This window comes from Cetorhinus maximus, chromosome 10 (assembly GCF_964194155.1).
Source record: "Cetorhinus maximus chromosome 10, sCetMax3.hap1.1, whole genome shotgun sequence".
NCBI classification, from domain to species: domain Eukaryota; kingdom Metazoa; phylum Chordata; class Chondrichthyes; order Lamniformes; family Cetorhinidae; genus Cetorhinus; species Cetorhinus maximus.
In genome coordinates this window covers 45087212-45105849 of record NC_135888.1, presented here as the reverse complement: position 1 = coordinate 45105849, position 18638 = coordinate 45087212, and the positions used below count along the sequence as shown (strand labels likewise).

The following is an 18638-nucleotide window of genomic DNA, read 5'->3' as shown; positions in this document are numbered from 1 at the left end:
TGGGAAAATCAGGTTGGTAGTGGATCCCAAGAAAAGGAATTTGTGGAATGTCTACGAGATGGCTTTTTGGAGCAGCTTGTGGTGGAGCCCACTAGGGAACAGGCAATTCTAGATTTAGTGATGTGTAATGAAGCAGATTTGATAAGGGAGCTTAAGGTGAAGGAACCCTTAGGAGGAAGTGACCATAATATGATAGAATTTACCCTGCAATTTGAGAGGAAAAAGCTGGAATCAGATGTAACGGTATTACAGTTGAATAAAGGCAACTACAGAGGCATGAGGGAGGAGCTGGCCAGAATTGACTGGGAGATGAGCCTAGCAGGAAAGACTGGAACAGCAATGGCAGGAGTTTTTGGGAGACACAGCAAAAATTCATCCCTAGGAAGAAAAAGCATACTAAAGGGAGGACGAGGCAACCATGGCTGACAAGGGAAGTCAGGGACAGCATAAAAGTTAAAGAGAAAGCATACAATACGGCAAAGAGCAGTGGTAAACCAGGGGATTGGGAAGCCTACAAAGACCAACAGAGGACAACTAAAAAAGAAATAAGGAGGGAGAAGATTAAATATGAGGGTAAACTAGCCAGTAATATAAAAGAAGATTGCAAGAGTTTTTTTAGATATATAAAGGGTAAGAGAGAGGCAAAAGTGGACATTGGGCCACTGGAAAATGACGCTGGAGAAGTAGTAGTGGAGAACAAAGAAATGGCGGAGGAACTGAATAGGTACTTTGCGTCAGTCTTCACAGTGGAAGACATGAGTGACATCCCCAAAGTTCAAGAGAGTCGGGGGGCAGAGGTGAGTATGGTGGCCATTACCAAGGAGAAGGTGCTAGGAAAACTGAAAGGTCTGAAGGTGGATAAATCACCTGGACCAGATGGATTACATCCCAGAGCTCTGAAGGAGATAGCTGAAGAGATAGTGGAGGCGCTAGTGGCGATCTTTCAGGAATCACTGGAGTCAGGGAGGGTCCCAGAGGACTGGAAAATTGCTAATGTAACCCCCCTGTTTAAGAAGGGATTGAGGCAAAAGACGGGAAATTACAGGCCGATTAGCCTGACCTCGGTCGTTGGTAAGATTTTAGAGTCCATTATTAAGGATGAGATTTCAGAATACTTGGAAGTGCATGGTAAAATCGGGCAAAGTCAGCATGGTTTCATCAAGCGGAGGTCATGCCTGACAAATCTGTTAGAATTCTTTGAGGAGGTAACGAGTAGGTTAGACAAAGGAGAGCCAATGGATGTTATCTACTTGGACTTCCAGAAGGCCTTTGACAAGGTGCCGTACAGGAGGCTGCTCAGTAAGATAAGAGCCCATGGTGTTAGAGGCAAGGTAGTAGCATGGATAGATGATTGGCTGTCTGGCAGGAGGCAGAGAGTGGGGATAACGGGGTCCTTCTCAGGATGGCGGCCGGTGACTAGTGGAGTTCCGCAGGGGTCAGTGTTGGGACCACAACTTTTTAATTTATACATTAATGATCTAGATGAAGGAACTGAGGGCATCCTGGCTAAGTTTGCAGATGATACAAAGATAGGTGGAGGGACAGGTAGTGGCAGATGGAATACAACGTGGGGAAGTGTGAGGTCATGCACTTTGGTAGGAAGAATAGAGGCATAGAATATTTTCTAAATGGGGAGAGAATTCAGAAATCTGGAGTGCAAAGGGACTTGGGAGTCCTAGTCCAGGATTCTCTTAAGGTTAACTTGCAGGTTGAGTCGGTAGTTCAGAAGGCAAATGTAATGTTGGCATTTATTTTGAGAGGACTAGAATATAAAAGCAGGGATGTGCTGCTGAGGCTTTATAAGGCTCTGGTCAGACCACATTTAGAATATTGTGAGCAATTGTGGGCCCCGTATCTCAGGATGTGCTGGCCCTGGAGAGGGTCCAGAGGAGGTTCACGAGAATGATCCCAGGAATGAAAGGCTTAACATATGAGGAACGTTTGAGCATTCTGGGTCTATACTTGATGGAGTTTAGAAGGATGAGGGGGGATCTGATTGAAACTTACAGAATACTGAAAGGCCTGGATAGAGTGGACTTGGGGAAGATGTTTCCATTAGTAGGAGAGACTAGGACCTGAGGGCACAGCCTCAGAGTAAAGGGAAGACCTTTTAGAACAGAGATGAGGAGAAACTTCTTTAGCCAGAGAGTGGTGAATCCATGGAATTCATTGCCACAGAAGGCTGTGGAGGCCAGGTCATTGAGTGTATTTAAGACCGAGATAGATAGGTTCTTGACTGGTAAGGGGATCAAAGGTTACGGGAAGAAGGCAGGAGAATGGGGTTGAGAAACTTATCAGCCATGATTGAATGGCGGAGCAGACTCGATTGGCCGAATGGCCTAATTTCTGCTCCTATGTCTTATGGTCTTATGGAAGTGTCAGAGATGGACCATGTGAAAATGATGGAGGGGTGGAAATTGGAAGCAAAATTAATAAATTTTTCCAGGTCCCGACAAGAGCATGAAGCAGCACCGAAGTAATCATCGATGTACCGGAGAAAGAGTTGTGGGAGGGGGCCGGAGTAGGACTGGAACAAGGAATGTTCCACATACCCCATAAAGTGACAGGCCTAGCTAGGGCCCATGTGGGTACCCATAGCCACACCTTTTATTTGGAGGAAGTGAGAGGAGTTAAAGGAGAAATTGTTCAGTGTGGAACAAGTTCAGCCAGACGGAGGAGAGTAGTGGTGGATGGGGATTGTTCAGGCCTCGTTTTGAGGAAGAAGCGGAGAGCCACCAGACCATCCCCGTGGGGGATGGAGGTGTAGAGGGATTGGACGTCCATGGTGAAGAGGAGGCGGTTGGGGCCAGGGAATTGGAAATTGTTGAAGTGACGTAGGGTGTCAGAGGAATCACGGATGTAGGTGGGAAAGGACTGGACAAGGGGAGAGAGAAGGGAGTCAAAATAACGAGAAATGAGTTCCGTGGGGCAGGAACAGGCTGACACGATCGGTCTGCGGGACAGTCCTGTTTGTGGATTTTGGGTAGGAGGTAGAAGCGGACCGTCCGAGGTTGGGCGACTATCAGGTTGGAAGCTGTGGAAGGAAGATCTCCAGAGGAGATGAGGTCAGTGACAGTCCTGGAAACAATGGTTTGATGTTCAGTGGTGGGGTCATGGTCCAGGGAGAGGTAGGAGGAAGTGTCTGCGAGTTGACGCTCAGCCTCTGCGAGGTAGAGGTCAGTGCGCCAGACAACAATAGCACCACCCTTGTCAGCAGGTTTGATGACAATGTTAGGGTTGGACCTGAGAGAACGGAGTGCAGTAAGTTCAGAGAGAGACAGGTTAGAATGGGTGAGATGAGCAGAGAAATTGAGACCACTAAGGTCACGTCGACAGTTCTCAATGAAAAGATCAAGAGAAGGTAAGAATCCAGAGGGAGGGGTCCAGGTGGAGGGAGAATATTGGAGGTGGGTAAAAGGATCCGTTGAATGGGGAGAGGACTCCTGCCCAAAGAAGTGAGCACGGAGACGAAGGCGGCGGAAGAAGAGTTCAGCATCGTGCCGAGCCCGAAATTCATTGAGATGAGGGCGTAAGGGTATGAAACTAAGTCCTTTGCTGAGCACTGAACGTTCAGCGTCGGAGAGGGGAAGGTCAGGGGGTATGGTGAACACACGGCCGGGGCTGGGATTGGAAGATAGGGTGGGGACGGAGGGACAAGCAGGGGTGGAGGGTCCTGGGTGGGTGTTGGTGTCGATGAGTTGTTGGAGCTTGCGTTCCTTAGCACTTGAGAGAAAGAGAAAAAGTTTCTTTTTGAGGCGTCGGATGAGACGAAGAATAAAATGAAACTGGGGGCACGCGCAGCTTTGAAAAAGGGCGCGGTGGTGCTGCTGGAGGGAGAGGTCGAGTGTGTTCATATGGCGGCGCATGGCACTGAGTGTGGATCTCAGAATGCGACGGGAACAGCAGTCTGAGGAGCGTTGTATGTCCCGGAGATACCTGTAATCCTGGGTGGGTTCGAAACATGAGGGATGGAATTTCAGTTGAAATCCACGTGGGGTAAGTCGGAGACAGAGACAGTCACTGAGAAAGGAAATATGGCTGTGAAAGTGGGTTTTAGTAAACACCTTGTCAAACACCAGGAGAGAAATGGAAAGCAATGAAGGTGAACAAGGCAAAAGTGAGATACGAAAATCCTGAGGGAGAGTAGCGCAAAACTTCTTCAAAGTAGGCATTTCTTGAAGAGAAGTGGCAGTCAATTAAACACAGAGATAAAAGCAAAGAACTGCAGATGCTGGAAATCCAAAACAAAAACAGAAACAGAAATACCTGGAAAAACCCAGCAGGTCTGACAGCATCGGTGGAGAAGAGCACAGTTGACGTTTCGAGTCCTCATGACCCTTCAACAGAACTAAGTAAAAATAGGAAAGGGGTGAAATAAAGGATGGTTTAAGCTGGGGGGGTTGTTGGGACAAGAAGTCAGTGATAGGTGGAGATAACCAAAAGATGTCACAGACAAAAGGACAAAGAGATGTTGAAGGTGGTGATATTATCAAATATTAATAATATTTAATAATTAATTATTAATTAATCATAATTAATTAAATTAATAATATATAATAATGATATTAATAAATATACATGTTTACTTGTTTGACAAATTTTTACAAATTAAGATTATTTGTGTTACAGAGATTTGAAATTTTCATAACATAGGAACAAAAAGATTGCGATTCCATGCTCTAAGGAAATCTGCCATCCTTCCTCAGTCTGGTCTGGTCTATATGTGACTCCAGTGCCATCCTGATATCGTTGAATCTTACCTGCGCCCTGAGGTATCTTACCAAGCTACGTGGCAGTTCAAGGAATAGGCTTACAGCCACCAAACCAAAACAGCCAAAGGCAAATGGGGATGGGCAATAAATGCCAGTTGCCAATGATGCCTACATCCTGAGAATTAATTTAAAAATGAAAGCTGTTAAAAAAGCAAATGTAAAAATGTCAAATGAATGCATTTAGCTTTCAAAATAAATAGCTGAGACAGAGAGATATCAGCAGTGAGAGACAGACTGACAATAGATAGAGACAGATTAGCAGCATGAAGATACATGCAGACAGCGTGAAATCTAAGCAATGAGAAACGAGGAAAGGAAACAAAGAGAACAATGTTAAATAATATAAATTAAATATGTTATGATAACTTTTTCTGCATACAGTGAGAACACAGCTTAAAAAGGCACAGAAAGTGTTTAATTCCAGGCATAAAAGGTAGGCAAGCAAGAAAAGGGGAAAATACATTGTAGTCAGGAGCTCTGATTGCAGTACAATTAGCACTGGAATTTATCGTATTTTTCTGGCCCAGTAGTGGTGAACTTCTGGAATTGGAATCAAGGCACACAACTGGGACTGTGTAGAGAGTTCTTATAGTCCAATGTCTAACTGAACTGCCCCCGACCTGGGAGTACCTGAAGTGAACAATGGATATCAAAAACCTTTCATTCTCCAGTATCAACATCCTCCACTTTGATCAATGCAACAATTCACTAACGAGTTTGCAGTATTGCTGAATCATGGAATATCACGGTATCTCATTTGCAGAAGAAAGTCACCATGTCTGGTACAGGTAAAATTTTAAGTGGAAAAGTGAGGAAAGAAGTAGCTTGCATTGAATTTTTCTTGTATCCCTGATGCTAAACCTCTGGTCCTCCCTGATCCATCTCTCCAACATGTGAAGTTGCTCTTTCATTGGGTGTTGCTGTATCTTGCTCTTCAACACTCTTAGCTATTACAGTGCTACTTTTGTGCTACTTTTACGTGATTCTTCTGTTCCATGATCAGAGCACTATTTTCAGTGGTAGTATCTAGATCTTCCTGTTCATTTCTTCCAGCAACTTGAAGACTGATCTGGTCTTCAGAGTGTATCTGTTCCACACTTGGAGACCTAACTTCAGTGGTAGTGCTGAGGTGGTCCTGTTTATTTCTTTCGGCAACTGGAAGACTGATGTCAGAGTGTGTCTGTTTTACACTTGGAGGCCTCATTTCATTGGTGGTGCTGAGATTGTCCTGTTCACTGCTCTCGGCAACTTGAAGACTGATCTGGTCCTCAGAGCGTATCTGTTCCACATTTGGAGACCCTATTTCAGTAGCAGTACTGAGATCATGCTCTTGGACCTTGTTCACAATTTTCCCCTCGTCTCCTGGATGACGGTAAAAGAGTATTGTAGCTTAGTAAACATAAGTGAAAGATTACTCTGCAACTTATTACACAAGGGACCCTGTCACAAGTTGCTCTATTACACTCACTATCTTAGACATAAAGCCATTTTTGGGGAGCTCAGATACCTGAGAGGTCTTAGGACAATAGAATCATATAACAAAAAAGGAGGCCAGATGGGTAATTAGCCACAGTCCTCAAGGGATTGGAGGCATCTCTCTCCATTAGAGAGAGACAATTAGTTATAATAGCTTGAGGGTCACTGCTCTGGATCAAGTGTGGAGCAAGGCAAGCAGGCAGCCCTCCATGAACTACCACAGCTGGTACAGGGATTGAACCCATGTTGTTGGTATTGTTCTGCAACACACTCTAGCCAACTAAGCTAATTGAAGAACAGTTTCACCAATTCTTGAAAACAAGGGTAAGAATTATCAACACTTTATCTGCTTTGTGATGGGCTAAGAAACCCAAGTTAACCCATTATTGTAAAAATTGGCCATAGGTAACTGACAGCAGGACCTCGGTATTCCAAACCCAGAAGATCAAAATTATATTATTGGCCAAGGTGAATGGGACACAGTCATGAAAATATAATAATTTTCATAATATTATTGATTTATTGTAAAGATAGGTTAATAGTGGGGTTTGGATCAGTTTCTCTGTGTGGATTTAATTGAATTACAGACAGCTGGTCTGGAGCTTTTGAGTTATCAAAAGGGAAGCTAGGTTTGAAATGCTAAATATGTAAACATGGCTGAAGTTTTAGAATGTGTGGTGTGAGGAAAATTAGCATTTTTAGATAAATTAGAGTAGTTTAAATTTCAAAGAGATCGTAGGATGTTACACCTAGCTAAAAGAAGCTAAGCCAAACAGTGTGTTTATTTTTCCCAAAAGTTACTGATAGTATGAGTACTATGAAAGATTTATATTATGAGAAAAGTAAAGTTGCAAAGACATATTGGAACAATGGAATTTACATTAAAAAGGGAGAAACATGTATAAAGGAGATGAGGTTATGTGTAAGGAAGAAGGAATTCTAAGATCTCACACAAGTGTGAAAAACCTCCAGCCTCTGTGCATCAAGTTGCTGTCTATAGGAACAGAAGCTAAGAAAACCCAATTTGAATATCACTGTCCAGGGTATTGTGTGCTTTGCCTGGGTCTGTTAATTCTATTTTTTTTTACTGTTGCCCTAACAGAGGTGTAACTGGTTGCCAGATTAATTAGGGGATTTAGGAGTTATTATAGTAGTAATTTGTAGAGCTATATATTCTTTTATTAATAAATGTTTAATTTAGTTTTGTAAAAAACCTCAGTCACGGTGGACTTATTACTACTGAATTCAAGACATGCATCTCGAAATAAAATACAAACTGCAAAACAGTTGTGGCAGCTGTTTCAAGTTTTCCTCTGGGATTTGAGCAGCTTGCCATTTACCATCTGCTGTGCCATAACAGGCATTTTCCATCTTTGACATCAAATAGCAACATTAGATGTCCCAGATCAAATAGCAATGGCTATATGCAGTCCGAGAGAAGGACAACATGAGATTAATTCTTTCTGTACACTGCCCCATTCTAGGTGCAGTAGGACTAGACACAGAGAAAATATCTTTCTACATTCTGTTATGGATATGTAATTTCAATATTCATATTTTTTAGGAATATAACTTAGTTTGTGGATTGAAATTTTCAAATGTAAGATAAATAAAAATGACCAGTGAGAAGCTGGTAAACAAAGTCTAAAGCAATTGCAATTCTAAGAACATACGAATTAGGAACAGGAGTCGGCCACTCAGCCCTTGAACCTGCCCTGCTATTCAATAAGATCATGGCTGATCTGATTGTCACCTCAACTGCACATTCTTGCCTCTCCCTGATAGGCTTTCACCCCCTTGCTTATCAAGAATCTATCTAGCTCTGCCTTTAAAATTTTCAAAGTCTCTGCTTCCGCTGCCTTTTGAGGAAGAGAGTTCCAAAGACTCGTGACCCTCTGAGAGAAAAATATTCTCCTCACCTCTGTCTTAAATGAGCGTCCCCTTATTTTTAAGCAGTGACCCCTAGTTCTAGATTCTTCCACAAGAGAAAGCTTCCTTTCCACATCCACCCTGTCAAGATCCCTCAGGATCTTATATGCTTCAAAGAGTGGCCTATATTTATTGATAAGGTCGGAGGTAGAAGCGGGAAACCATTAAGCAATGGTGACTGCTCTCTGAGTTTCTCCGTGGAGATGAGATGTCTACAGCTGTATTCATTAGCAGTTTAAATTACTGTAAGTCCCCACTTAATGTTGACTGAGTGAACATTGTTTCACTTTAATGTCTTTAAAAAAGTAGTATCAATATATCCATTTAATGTTGCCAGTTTCACTTTAACGTCATTTGCAACAGACTTCATTTTCTGTGGCCTGCCTGCTCAAATGACTTCCCTCCCTGCAGTGCTTCCACCCTCACTATCAGTCCCTCTTCTTCCCATTGCAACCTTGCCTCTCGGCCTTGCCTCTGCCTGGCCTTGCCTCCTGGCATTGCTCCCCGGCCAAGCCTCTGCTCTGGCATTGCCCCATGGCATTGCTTCCTGCGCTTGCCTCCCAACCTCGACTCCTACCCTCGCCTCCCGGCCTCTGCTCTTACCTTAGTTCCCAGGGTCTGTTCTTGCTGCTCCACTCTTGGCTCCTGCTGCTGGACTGGCACTCAAGTCCTGGGCTCCATCTAGTGGCAAATGTTGGTAGGTGCAGGTAATCCTGGGACTTCAGCTGCTACTTACACTGACCAACATCTGCCACTAGATGGAGCTTGGTCAATCTAAAAGTACTGTACTGTAGGTGAGTGTACTGTATTCTTTTAAACATTTTACATTGTATTGTATATTACATTTCTTTCATCTTTAGTGATAAATTTTGTTTTGCAACTTACTTCAGCTAGGAATGAACAGTGCTGCACATGTATGGTACAATATTTCAACTTGTACATTGTTTTTTTTTGGGTGAGAAATGTCCAAAGGCACCTAACTCTGGCTTTAACATTGATTCCTATGGGAACCTATGATTTGCTTAAAGTCATTTTACTCATTGTCACTATTTTCAGGAGCACAACCATAATTTTAAATGAGGACTCCCTGTATTCATGTGGTTTCCCAGAACAAAAGGAAGATTTGGGAATTGGAAATGGTTAGTTTAAATCTCTGTGACATCCCAGTGTGCCATGTTGCCGCGGAGATAGATTGCAGGGGGGGTCTTTTTTGGTTGCATTTTATCTGTGTGAAACTTCTCACAAAAACAGTCAGTTGGAGCCTGGAGGCAGATTTGAGGCAAGCAGAGAGAGTTAATGCCAGGAGCTGTAAACCAGTAGCAGAGGGCCAAGAGAAACCAAGGGTGTTTTCTGACATGGAGTCACTAAACAACAGTATACTGAGGTCCATGCTTGAGTTGGGGAGTCCACATCATAAGGTGCTTAAGGAGACTTGGAGGGTAGACTAGCTGGATGCTAGTGGAAGGAGCCCAAGGAATTTCAGACCTTGGGGAAAAGCAGGAACACTGAAGAGAATCAAAGTTAATTCCTGAGAGCTGTGGCACACCTGGGTTTGGCCCCAAGAAAAGTGAAGGAACCCTTATGATCCCATAAAGTATAGGGAAACTCGTAGGTGGAAATAAAAGCCAAACGTGAAGTATTCTTTTGAGATTTTCAGGCTTAAAGAATAAGTGTTTATGAAATATAGTGTTATATTAGTAGTACTTGTTTCATTTACCTCTTGTACAATGAAGGTTTCTTGTTTAAAACATGCAATCTTGTGGCATAATTCTTTCAGTTAACAACTAGGAGTTTGAATTTCTTTTTAAAAGTTACTGGTCTCCCTCAGGAGCATAACAGTTGTCATATGACTATGTCAAACTCTGAAGTATACGATTTTGGCCTCTTGGACATTCCCAATTTCCTTCTCCCCACCAATGACTGTCAGGCTTTCAGGTACCCAGGTCCTAACCTCTGGAATTCCCTCCCTATACCGCTCCACCTTTTTCTAAGATGTTCCTGGACTAGTAATCCAGAGACCCAGGGTAATGCACTGGGGACCCGGGTTTGAATCCTGCCACGGCAGATGGTGGAATTTAAGTTCAATAAAAATCTGGAATTAAAAGTCTAACGGTGACCATGAAACCATTGCTGATTGTTATAAAAACCCATCTGGTTCACTAATGTCCTTTAGGGAAGGAAATCTGCCATCCTTACCTGGTCTGGCCTACATGTGACTCCAGACCCACAGCAATGTAGTTGACTTTTAAATGCCTTCTGAAATGGCCTAGCAAGCCATTCAATTGTATCAAATCACTACAAACTCTCAAAAAAAATGAAACCGGACGGACCGCCCGGCATTGACCTAGGGACTCCTGGAAACGACAATGGCAAACTCTGCCCTGTCGACCCTGCAAAGTTCTCCTTACTAACATCTGGGGGCTAGTGCCAAAATTGGGAGAGCTATCTCACAGATTAGTCAAACAACAGCCTGACAGTCATCCTCATGGAATCATATCTTACAGATAATGTCCCAGGCACCACCATCACCTGGGTATGTCCTGTCCCACCAGCAGGACAGGCCCAACAGAGGTGGTGGCACAATGGTATATAATCGGGAGGAAGTTGCCTTGGGAGTTCTCAACATCAACTCTGGACGTCATGAAGTCTCATGGCACCAGGTCAAACATGGACAAGGAAACCTCTTGCTGATTACCACGTACTGCCCACCCTCAGCTGATGAATCAGTGCTCCTCCATGTTGAACACCACTTGGAGGAAGCACTGAGGATGGCAAGGACACAAAATGTACTCTGGGTGGGGGATTTCAATGTCCATCACCAAGAGTGGCTTGGTAGCACTGACTGAGCTGGCCAAGTCCTAAAGGACATAGCTGCTAGACTGGCTGCTAGCAGGTGGTGCAGGGCCTGGGGAGAGAAGGTGCTGCGGGGCCTGGGGAGAGAAGGTGCTGCGGGGCCTGGGGAGAGAAGGTGCTGCGGGGCCTGGGGAGAGAAGATGCTGCGGGGCCTGGGGAGAGAAGGTGCTGAGGGGCCTGGGGAGAGAGGGTGCTGTGGGGCCTGGGGAGAGAAGGTGTTGCGGGGCCTGGGGAGAGAAGGTGCTGCGGGGCCTGGGGAGAGAAGGTGTTGCGGGGCCTGGGGAGAGAAGGTGTTGCGGGGCCTGGGGAGAGAAGGTGTTGCGGGGCCTGGGGAGAGAAGGTGCTGTGGGGCCTGGGGAGAGAAGGTGCTGTGGGGCCTGGGGAGAGAAGGTGTTGCGGGGCCTGGAGAGAGAAGGTGCTGTGGGGCCTGGGGAGAAAAGGTGTTGCGGGGCCTGGGGAGGGAAGGTGCTGCGGGGCCTGGGGAGAGAAGGTACTGTGGGGCCTGGGGAGAGAAAGTGTTGCGGGGCTCGGGAGAGAAGGTGCTGCGGGGCCTGGGGAGAGAAGGTGCTGTGGGCCCTGGGGAGAGAAGGTGCTGCTATTCTCGGGAGAGAAGGTGCTGAGGGGCCTAGGGAGAGAAGGTGCTGTGGGGCCTGGGGAGAGAAGGTGTTGCGGGGCTCGGGAGAGAAGGTGCTGCGGGGCCTGGGGAGAGAAGGTGCTGCGGGGCCTGGGGAGAGAAGGTGCTGCGGGGCCTGGGGAGAGAAGGTGCTGCGGGGCCTGGGGAGAGAAGGTGCTGCGGGGCCTGGGGAGAGAAGGTGCTGTGGGGCCTGGGGAGAGAAGGTGCTGTGGGGCCTGGGGAGAGATGGTGTTGCGGGGCTCGGGAGAGAAGGTGCTGCGGGGCCTGGGGAGAGAAGGTGCTGCGGGGCCTGGGGAGAGAAGGTGCTGTGGGGCCTGGGGAGAGAAGGTGTTGCGGGGCTTGGGACAGAAGGTGTTGCGGGGCCTGGGGAGAGAAGGTGCTGTGGGGCCCGGGTGGGTGGGGATGGGGGCGGGGGAGAGAAGGTGCTGCGGGGCCTGGGGAGAGAAGGTGCTGCGGGGCCTGGGGAGAGAAGGTTCTGAGGGGCCTGGGGAGAGAAGATGTTGCGGGGCCTGGGGAGAGAAGATGTTGCGGGGCCTGGGGAGAGAAGGTGTTGCGGGGCCGAGGGAGGGAAGGTGCTGTGGGGCGTGGGGAGAGAAGGTGTTGCGGGGCTTGGGGAGAGAAGGTTCTGCAGGGCCCAGGTGGGGCTTGGAGTGGGGCAAGAGGGGAGACGGTGCTGCAGGTCCCGGGGAGAGAAAGTGCTGTTGGGTCCAGGTGGATGGGTGTTGCAGGAGGCTGGAGAGGTGCTGCGGGGCCTGGGGGAGAGGGAAAGGCTGCCGGGCTGGGGAAATGGGGGAGAGAGGCCGTGGGGCCAAGGCGGGATTGTGGGGGGGTGATGGGCATGAAGATATTCACTACCGGGGGCCGGGTGTGTGTGAGTGAGAGGAATGTGTGTGTGTGAGAGAGAGGGAGATTGTGTGTGTGTGTTATAGAGACAGAGGACAAAATATTAAGCTCGGTGGGCAGGCGCGCACCCGACCTGGCTGAGCGTAAAATGACGCGTGACAACGTCGGGTGAGCGTCCTGATGTCATTGCGCAGTCCTGCGATATTTCATTCGGTGGGCGCATGCTGGAGTCGGTAGCATGCCCACCGACAATTAAAAGGCCTGTTAAGGCCATTAAAAAGGCAATTAAATTCAAATTTACACTGCCTGTCCAATCTAACGGTTGGTCGGCAGGCGAAAAGGCCAAGCGGCCTTTGCACTTTTTAGGAAACCTCATCCACGTGTAAGATGAGGTTTCCTAAATCAAATAAAAATTTTACAAAAATTTTAATTTTGAGAAGAGTCACATGAGGAGACATGTATTATGACATTTTTATTTTATTTTCTTTTCTTTTTTTTTTAACAGCGTTTCATCTCCCTGAGACAGCTCTGTGCCTCAGGGAGATTACGACGTGCTCATTCGCCTGCATGCGCTAAGTTCGCACTTGGCCCATTCGCCCTCCTTCCCCCCTCCCCACCCCACACATGCAGCGCTGAGCGCTGCTGCTTGTGTTTCACGCTGGGTGGGCCTTAATTGGCCTGCCAGCAGAAATTGCGGTGCAGTGCCGATTGCAGGCGGCGGTCGGCTTTCTGACCATTCCTGCCCGCCCTCGCCGAGCCCACACACCAAGGGCAAAATTCTGCCCAGAGAGTTTGTGTGTGTGTGTGTGTGTGTGTGTGTGAACGTGTGCCTAGCTCACTCCCAGTCTCAGGATTCTCAGTCACCTTCATCCTCATACACTAACACATACTCTTTCCTATTCTCACAGTGGGTAAGGGCGAATGAGTAAATACCCTGAGACTGGGAGTGTGCTGAACACACTTACCCTCACCCTCTTATGCTCTAATAGTCATTTATTATTAATTACTCTTTTAAAAAAATTATCAAATTTTTGAAATTCATGTATCAGCCCCATGACTAAGAAAAAAAATGGAATTGTGGCCCCCACACAAAAAGGTTGGACAAGCCTGGTTTTATCTTTTATCTCCAAAAAGACAAACCATTTCCTCCCAGGTCTGTGGGACATTCACCAGAATACATACTGATGGCAGAACACACTCCATCAACTACTCAGACTTTCAGATCCCAACATTTGCTCTTTAGTGATACATATAGTGGCTTTGTAGATGGGTAAAATGGAGATGTTACTCACCTGGCTCCACGAGTACATTTGGAGAGAGGTCCCTCTCTGCATCAGTCTCTGCATCAATCTGGTTATCCACAATGTCCTTTGCTTCAATTTTTCCACCCTACAGCAATAAGAACAATTCAGTTGGTGAAGAGCTGGAATGTAGTCAAGGTCCAGCACTCTAACTGATGTACAGCATTGACAAGCTGAGGCTATGTGGCTATAAACCAACCTCAACTGGCACATCTTTGATTTAAAAAGCCAACATATGTCGACAGGAGCAGATATCCAGGGCTAATACACATTGAGAGGCTAATGCAACAGTTCACAGCTCACAGTTTTCCACTCCATATAACTGAAATCCTTCGCCCTTGGTCCCAACCCAATAAAGTTCTTTGCACCCTCTCCAAGGCTTTGACATTCTTCCTAAAGTGTGATGCCCACAATTGGAAACAATTCTCTAGGTGAGGCTTAACCAGTGATTCATGAAGGTTTTGCAATCACTGCATCGCATGAAAAGTGAATCAGTGTGGAAAATACCTCGTAGGGTTTTTGGAACCATTAAATTTTCATCTCTACTTCTCTTCCCTACAACATTCTTGCTTCTTCTTTGGCAGCCACGTACCCGTTGCTTTCCAACTACATGGCTATTGGCAGCTCCAACTGTGCTTCCCTTCTCTCAGGGGTACTGCAGCAGTTCTGAAAAGAAATCCAACTGGCCGCATTTTTACTGTACCGAATTTCTTTTCTTCACCCACTTACGTAGCGATGGCAATGCTAGGAAATGAAACACTTTCAATTCTAGGTCTCCAGTGGCAGCATCGAGTTCTCCCAAGTTGGCGACAGCAGGGGTTAAATGAGGAGTAACGTTCTTTCCACATTGCTCATTAAGCTCTCCCTTGTTAAAGGCAGCATGTCTTTACAATAGGCCAATGATGTATGTCATGATCAGGAGACTACTGTAACTAGATGAGGTTCCAGTTTCCTACAACAGACATTGCTGATTATGTGGCTAAGATGACATTGTTTAACCGCACATCAAAATATCTCTTACACATGATGTAGGTGTATGTACATCACATGTATATTTCCTTCACAAACATCTATCACCACTCAATAATCAAGGAATCAGGACGCACAAGGCTTCCATGCTTGATCTGAGACTGGATTTTGAGTGACTAGGAGAACTTACCGGTACAACATCAGTGTGCTGTATCTTGTCACCTGATTTTGAATCCACCTGGAAATTCCTTCCTAAGAGCTCAGTGCACTGTTCCATCCATTCACCTTTGACAAGAGAGACTGGAGAAGGTCGGCACTCAGATCCTGCACACACACAATATAAAGCTTTTAAATAGTGGGTTTATTTCTGCATGTTACACATGCCTTGCTGTGAGACACGTTTCTGCTGGATTATAATCAATCTGAAATGTTCAGTCTGATTCTCTCTCCACAAATGCTGCTTGATCTGTTGAGTGTTTCCAGCATTTCCTGTTGACATTTACATCTGAAACAAAAGGTGCCCATTTTCAGGTTTTGCTGACATTCCTCCTAAATTTCATCCTAAAAAACTGGCAGCTTTCATAACCGAGTAATTCTGAATCCCATAACATGCCCACACCCCTTTTAGTTCCCTGAGGCATTGACTTCGCTGGGAAAACATGGCCCCAGTTACCAGTCCAGCTTGTGAACCTAAATCATCACAGAGTGATTTCCAGAGCTCTGCACCTAGCGGCCTGCAGTTTATTGTAAAATCACAGGTACAATCTCCGTAGGGTCGTCAACTGTGATTAAATGAAGGTTTCATCGCATGACTTGTCCCACGCTCCAGCCATTAGCCAGCCAACGCATCCATCCTTGTAACGCACTGCCTTCCAACGCCAACTGAAAAGCAAAAGGACTCATTGTCCAATTGGATGATGCTTGACTGTAAGCCACTCTTTATTTCCCATTTTCAATATTTTTATAGCTGGTAAAGAGAAATGTTCAAAGAAAATGACAAAAAAAAAACATTTTTTAACGTTCTGATGATTTTTCTCCAGGGTTGCACACAGCAGCATCCTAGAGATTGACCTTCAATTCCTGGAGATTCCAGACCAATCCTGGAGAGTTGGCAACCCTAAATCTCCGTGATTTCCCTTCCCACCACCACTGGTATTATTGGGGGGACATTTGGGAGGACAGGGTACGAGAATTTTCTGATAAGGTAAACACCACATCCAATGCTACAGTGAGTGGTATATGGATATGGAAAATTCACATCCCCCCAAAAAAATACCATGAGCTATGAGCATGGCGTTCATCACCTCTCAGCCAAATCCTATCCTCACACATTAGTGGTAATATTGACTTTCCAGCTGGGATTGGCTGCTTCAGGAATCAGGAATGGGGAGCAAGTCCAATGCTCAGGGGTATAGTACACATTGTAGAGCTCCCCAGACCGGTGATCTGTTGTGGAACTCTGCTCAATACGTTGCTTAACCTCCTCTGCAATAAATAATTCAAACATAAGTAAATATTTGTTTTACATAATGATTCACAAGAAATAGAAGTTTATACATATGTTTAAAACATTTTTTTTAGAAAAATCTATGCAATCAAAGAAGCATATATACAGAGGAGGCTATTGATCCTGACGTGGTATGTCACAGTCTGCTGCCACCGTATACGATGAGGATTTCAATGTAGACCTGTCTACAAGGGATCTGTCTCTATGCTAACTATACCAAGTAAGTTATTGAGACTGATAAAGGTTCTGGTCAAACACAAGTATCTGACATTTATTACTAGCAACAACTATACACAGCTCTGCACAGGCCTCGATCTGGCCTGGGTCCCAACAGTTACGCAGGCTGATTACTTGACTATTTGCCTGACTTATAAGTTGTACATAGAGTCTTGCTGATACAGGGTCACAGGCAGTAGTGAGCATTTGGAATAGAGAGTACAGGCAAGAGTGTGCATCTAACACGCTAGGCTGTAACTTTTATACTCCAGCTTTACACATGGTGATGTCACAGTGATGTCACTATGCAGCTTCTTAAAGGTACATGTCATTGTCTGCATTGGCGTGCTTACAATATCATGACAGATCCTATCATGTCTGTGCTAGCTCTTTGAAATAGCTATCCAATTGGTCCCACTCTCCTGCTTTTTCCTCATAGCCCTGCAAATTTTTCCTTTTCAAGTATTTATTAAACACTAGTTTGAATGTTACTATTCAATCTGCTTCCACCACCCATTCAGGCAGTGGATTCCAGATCATGACAATTCGCTGCATAAAATAAATTATCCTCATTTTCCCTCTGGTACTTTTCACTAATTCCCTTATATCTGTGACCTTTGCTTACTGACCCATCTGCCAGTGGCAATAGCTTCATCCCATCTGTCTGTCAAAACCTTCATAATCTTGAATGCCTCTATTAAATCGCCTCTTAACCTTCCCTACTCTAAGTCGAACAATCCCAGCTTCTGTATTGTCTCCATATAACTGAAATCCTTCACCCTTGGTCCCAACCCAATAAAGTTCTTTGCACCCTCTCCAAGGCTTTGACATCCTTCCTAAAGTGTGATGCCCACAACTGGGGACAATTCTCCAGGTGAGGCTTAACCAGTGATTCATGAAGGTTTTGCAATCACTGCATTGCAGGAAAAGTGACTCAGTGTGGAAAATACTTCATAGGGTTTTTGGAACCATTAACTTTTCTTCTCTACTTCTCACCCACCACCCCCTACAAAATTCCTGCCAAACTTTCACCAGGGAATGGGCAGGGAAGTGGAGTTGAAGCCCAAGATCAGCCATGATCATTTTGAATGGAAGAGCAGGCTCGATGGGCCGAATGGTCTACTTCTGCTCTTATTTCTTGTGGTCTTGTCCAAATGCCAAATAAATGAAAAACTGGAAACAAGAATCTTGACCTGTTATTGTCTTGCTGGAGGCAGAGAGTTTCTTGCCAAAGTACTGATGACGCTTTAAAGTCTCCAGCTGAATGATGTTCATTCTCTTCCCCTTCAAATACTGGAAGAAAGATGGAGAGAGTAGGCAATATAACAAGGGCTGAGGGATTACCAAACCCAGATGTCACTACTCAACATTCAGTTACTTCTGTCTAAAATAAAACTCCTGATTTTTCACTGCTGCTCTCAAGGTGCTGACTGTTGTAAGGGTTACCTGGGTATCTTCTTAGCCCCTTGTCAATAGATCATTCAATGTGAGGGCAGGGATGAAAAGACAACAGAACCATTCCTATTCACTCTGAATACAGTCCCCATCAATTATAACACGACGTGTCTATTCTACACAATAGTAAGAATGTTCTTTCTGTCCAATGACTTTTTGTCCCATGGCTTCCAGCACTACTCTGACCTAAAGCTTTAGTTAAACTACAGTGCTTCAGCTCATTGCACTTAACTAAGTGTGAACTGGTCAACAAGTATGGCTGGTTCTGTCAGATAGAAACAGAGCAGTTGCCTTCTTGAATAAATCTGCATGGCTCTCTGGGCAATTTCAGAGGACAGTTACTGGTCAATCATATTGTTGTGGGTCTAGAGTCGTCCTGGTTCTAGTTCTGGGTACAGCAGCCTTATGGTTAGGTTAATCCAGTAATCCAGAGGCCTGGACTAATGATCCAAAGACAAGAATTCAAATCCACCACGGCAGCTGGGAAATTTAAATTCAATGAATTAAATAACTCACAGCAACTTATCTGGAATTAAAAGCTAGCATCAATAGCTAGACTGAAACTACCAGCTTGTCGTAAAAACCCACCTGGTTCACTAATGTCCATTAGGGAAGGAAATCTGCTGTCCTTACCTGGTCTGGCCTGCATGTGACTCCAGACCCACAGCAATGTGGTTAACTCT

At 45.4% G+C, this 18638-nt stretch overlaps 2 protein-coding genes across 3 annotated transcripts in view; one reads left to right on the top strand and one right to left on the bottom strand.

Annotated features, from left to right (window-relative positions):
• The window catches only part of rpl12 (ribosomal protein L12), a 44607-nt gene extending 37073 nt beyond the window's left edge, over positions 1-7534 (top strand). For both annotated transcript variants that reach the window (XM_078550410.1, XM_078550409.1), the window contains exon 8: positions 4630-7534. In XM_078550410.1, coding sequence (XP_078406536.1) covers position 4630 — 1 coding nt within the window. In that variant the 3' untranslated portion in view covers positions 4631-7534. The remainder of the gene's footprint in view (positions 1-4629) is intronic.
• LOC144685654 (uncharacterized) lies at positions 5168-16270 on the bottom strand. The gene is made up of 3 exons (XM_078550407.1): positions 14968-16270; positions 13800-13896; positions 5168-6134 (listed from the first exon to the last, which is right to left on the bottom strand). The coding sequence occupies exons 1-3, from the start codon at positions 15052-15054 to the stop codon at positions 5731-5733; spliced, it is 588 nt and encodes a 195-aa protein (XP_078406533.1). The 5' UTR covers positions 15055-16270; the 3' UTR covers positions 5168-5730.
• Between the last annotated feature and the right edge of the window lie 2368 nt (positions 16271-18638).

Coding starts and splice junctions, on each gene's coding strand:
- LOC144685654 (XM_078550407.1), bottom strand. CDS start 15,054: ATGGAACAGTGCACTGAGCTCTTAGGAAGGAATTTCCAGGTGGATTCA. Junction 13,897..14,967: donor AGCACACTGATGTTGTACCG/GTAAGTTCTCCT, acceptor TTATTGCTGTAG/GGTGGAAAAATTGAAGCAAA. Junction 6,135..13,799: donor AAATGTACTCGTGGAGCCAG/GTGAGTAACATC, acceptor ACCGTCATCCAG/GAGACGAGGGGAAAATTGTG.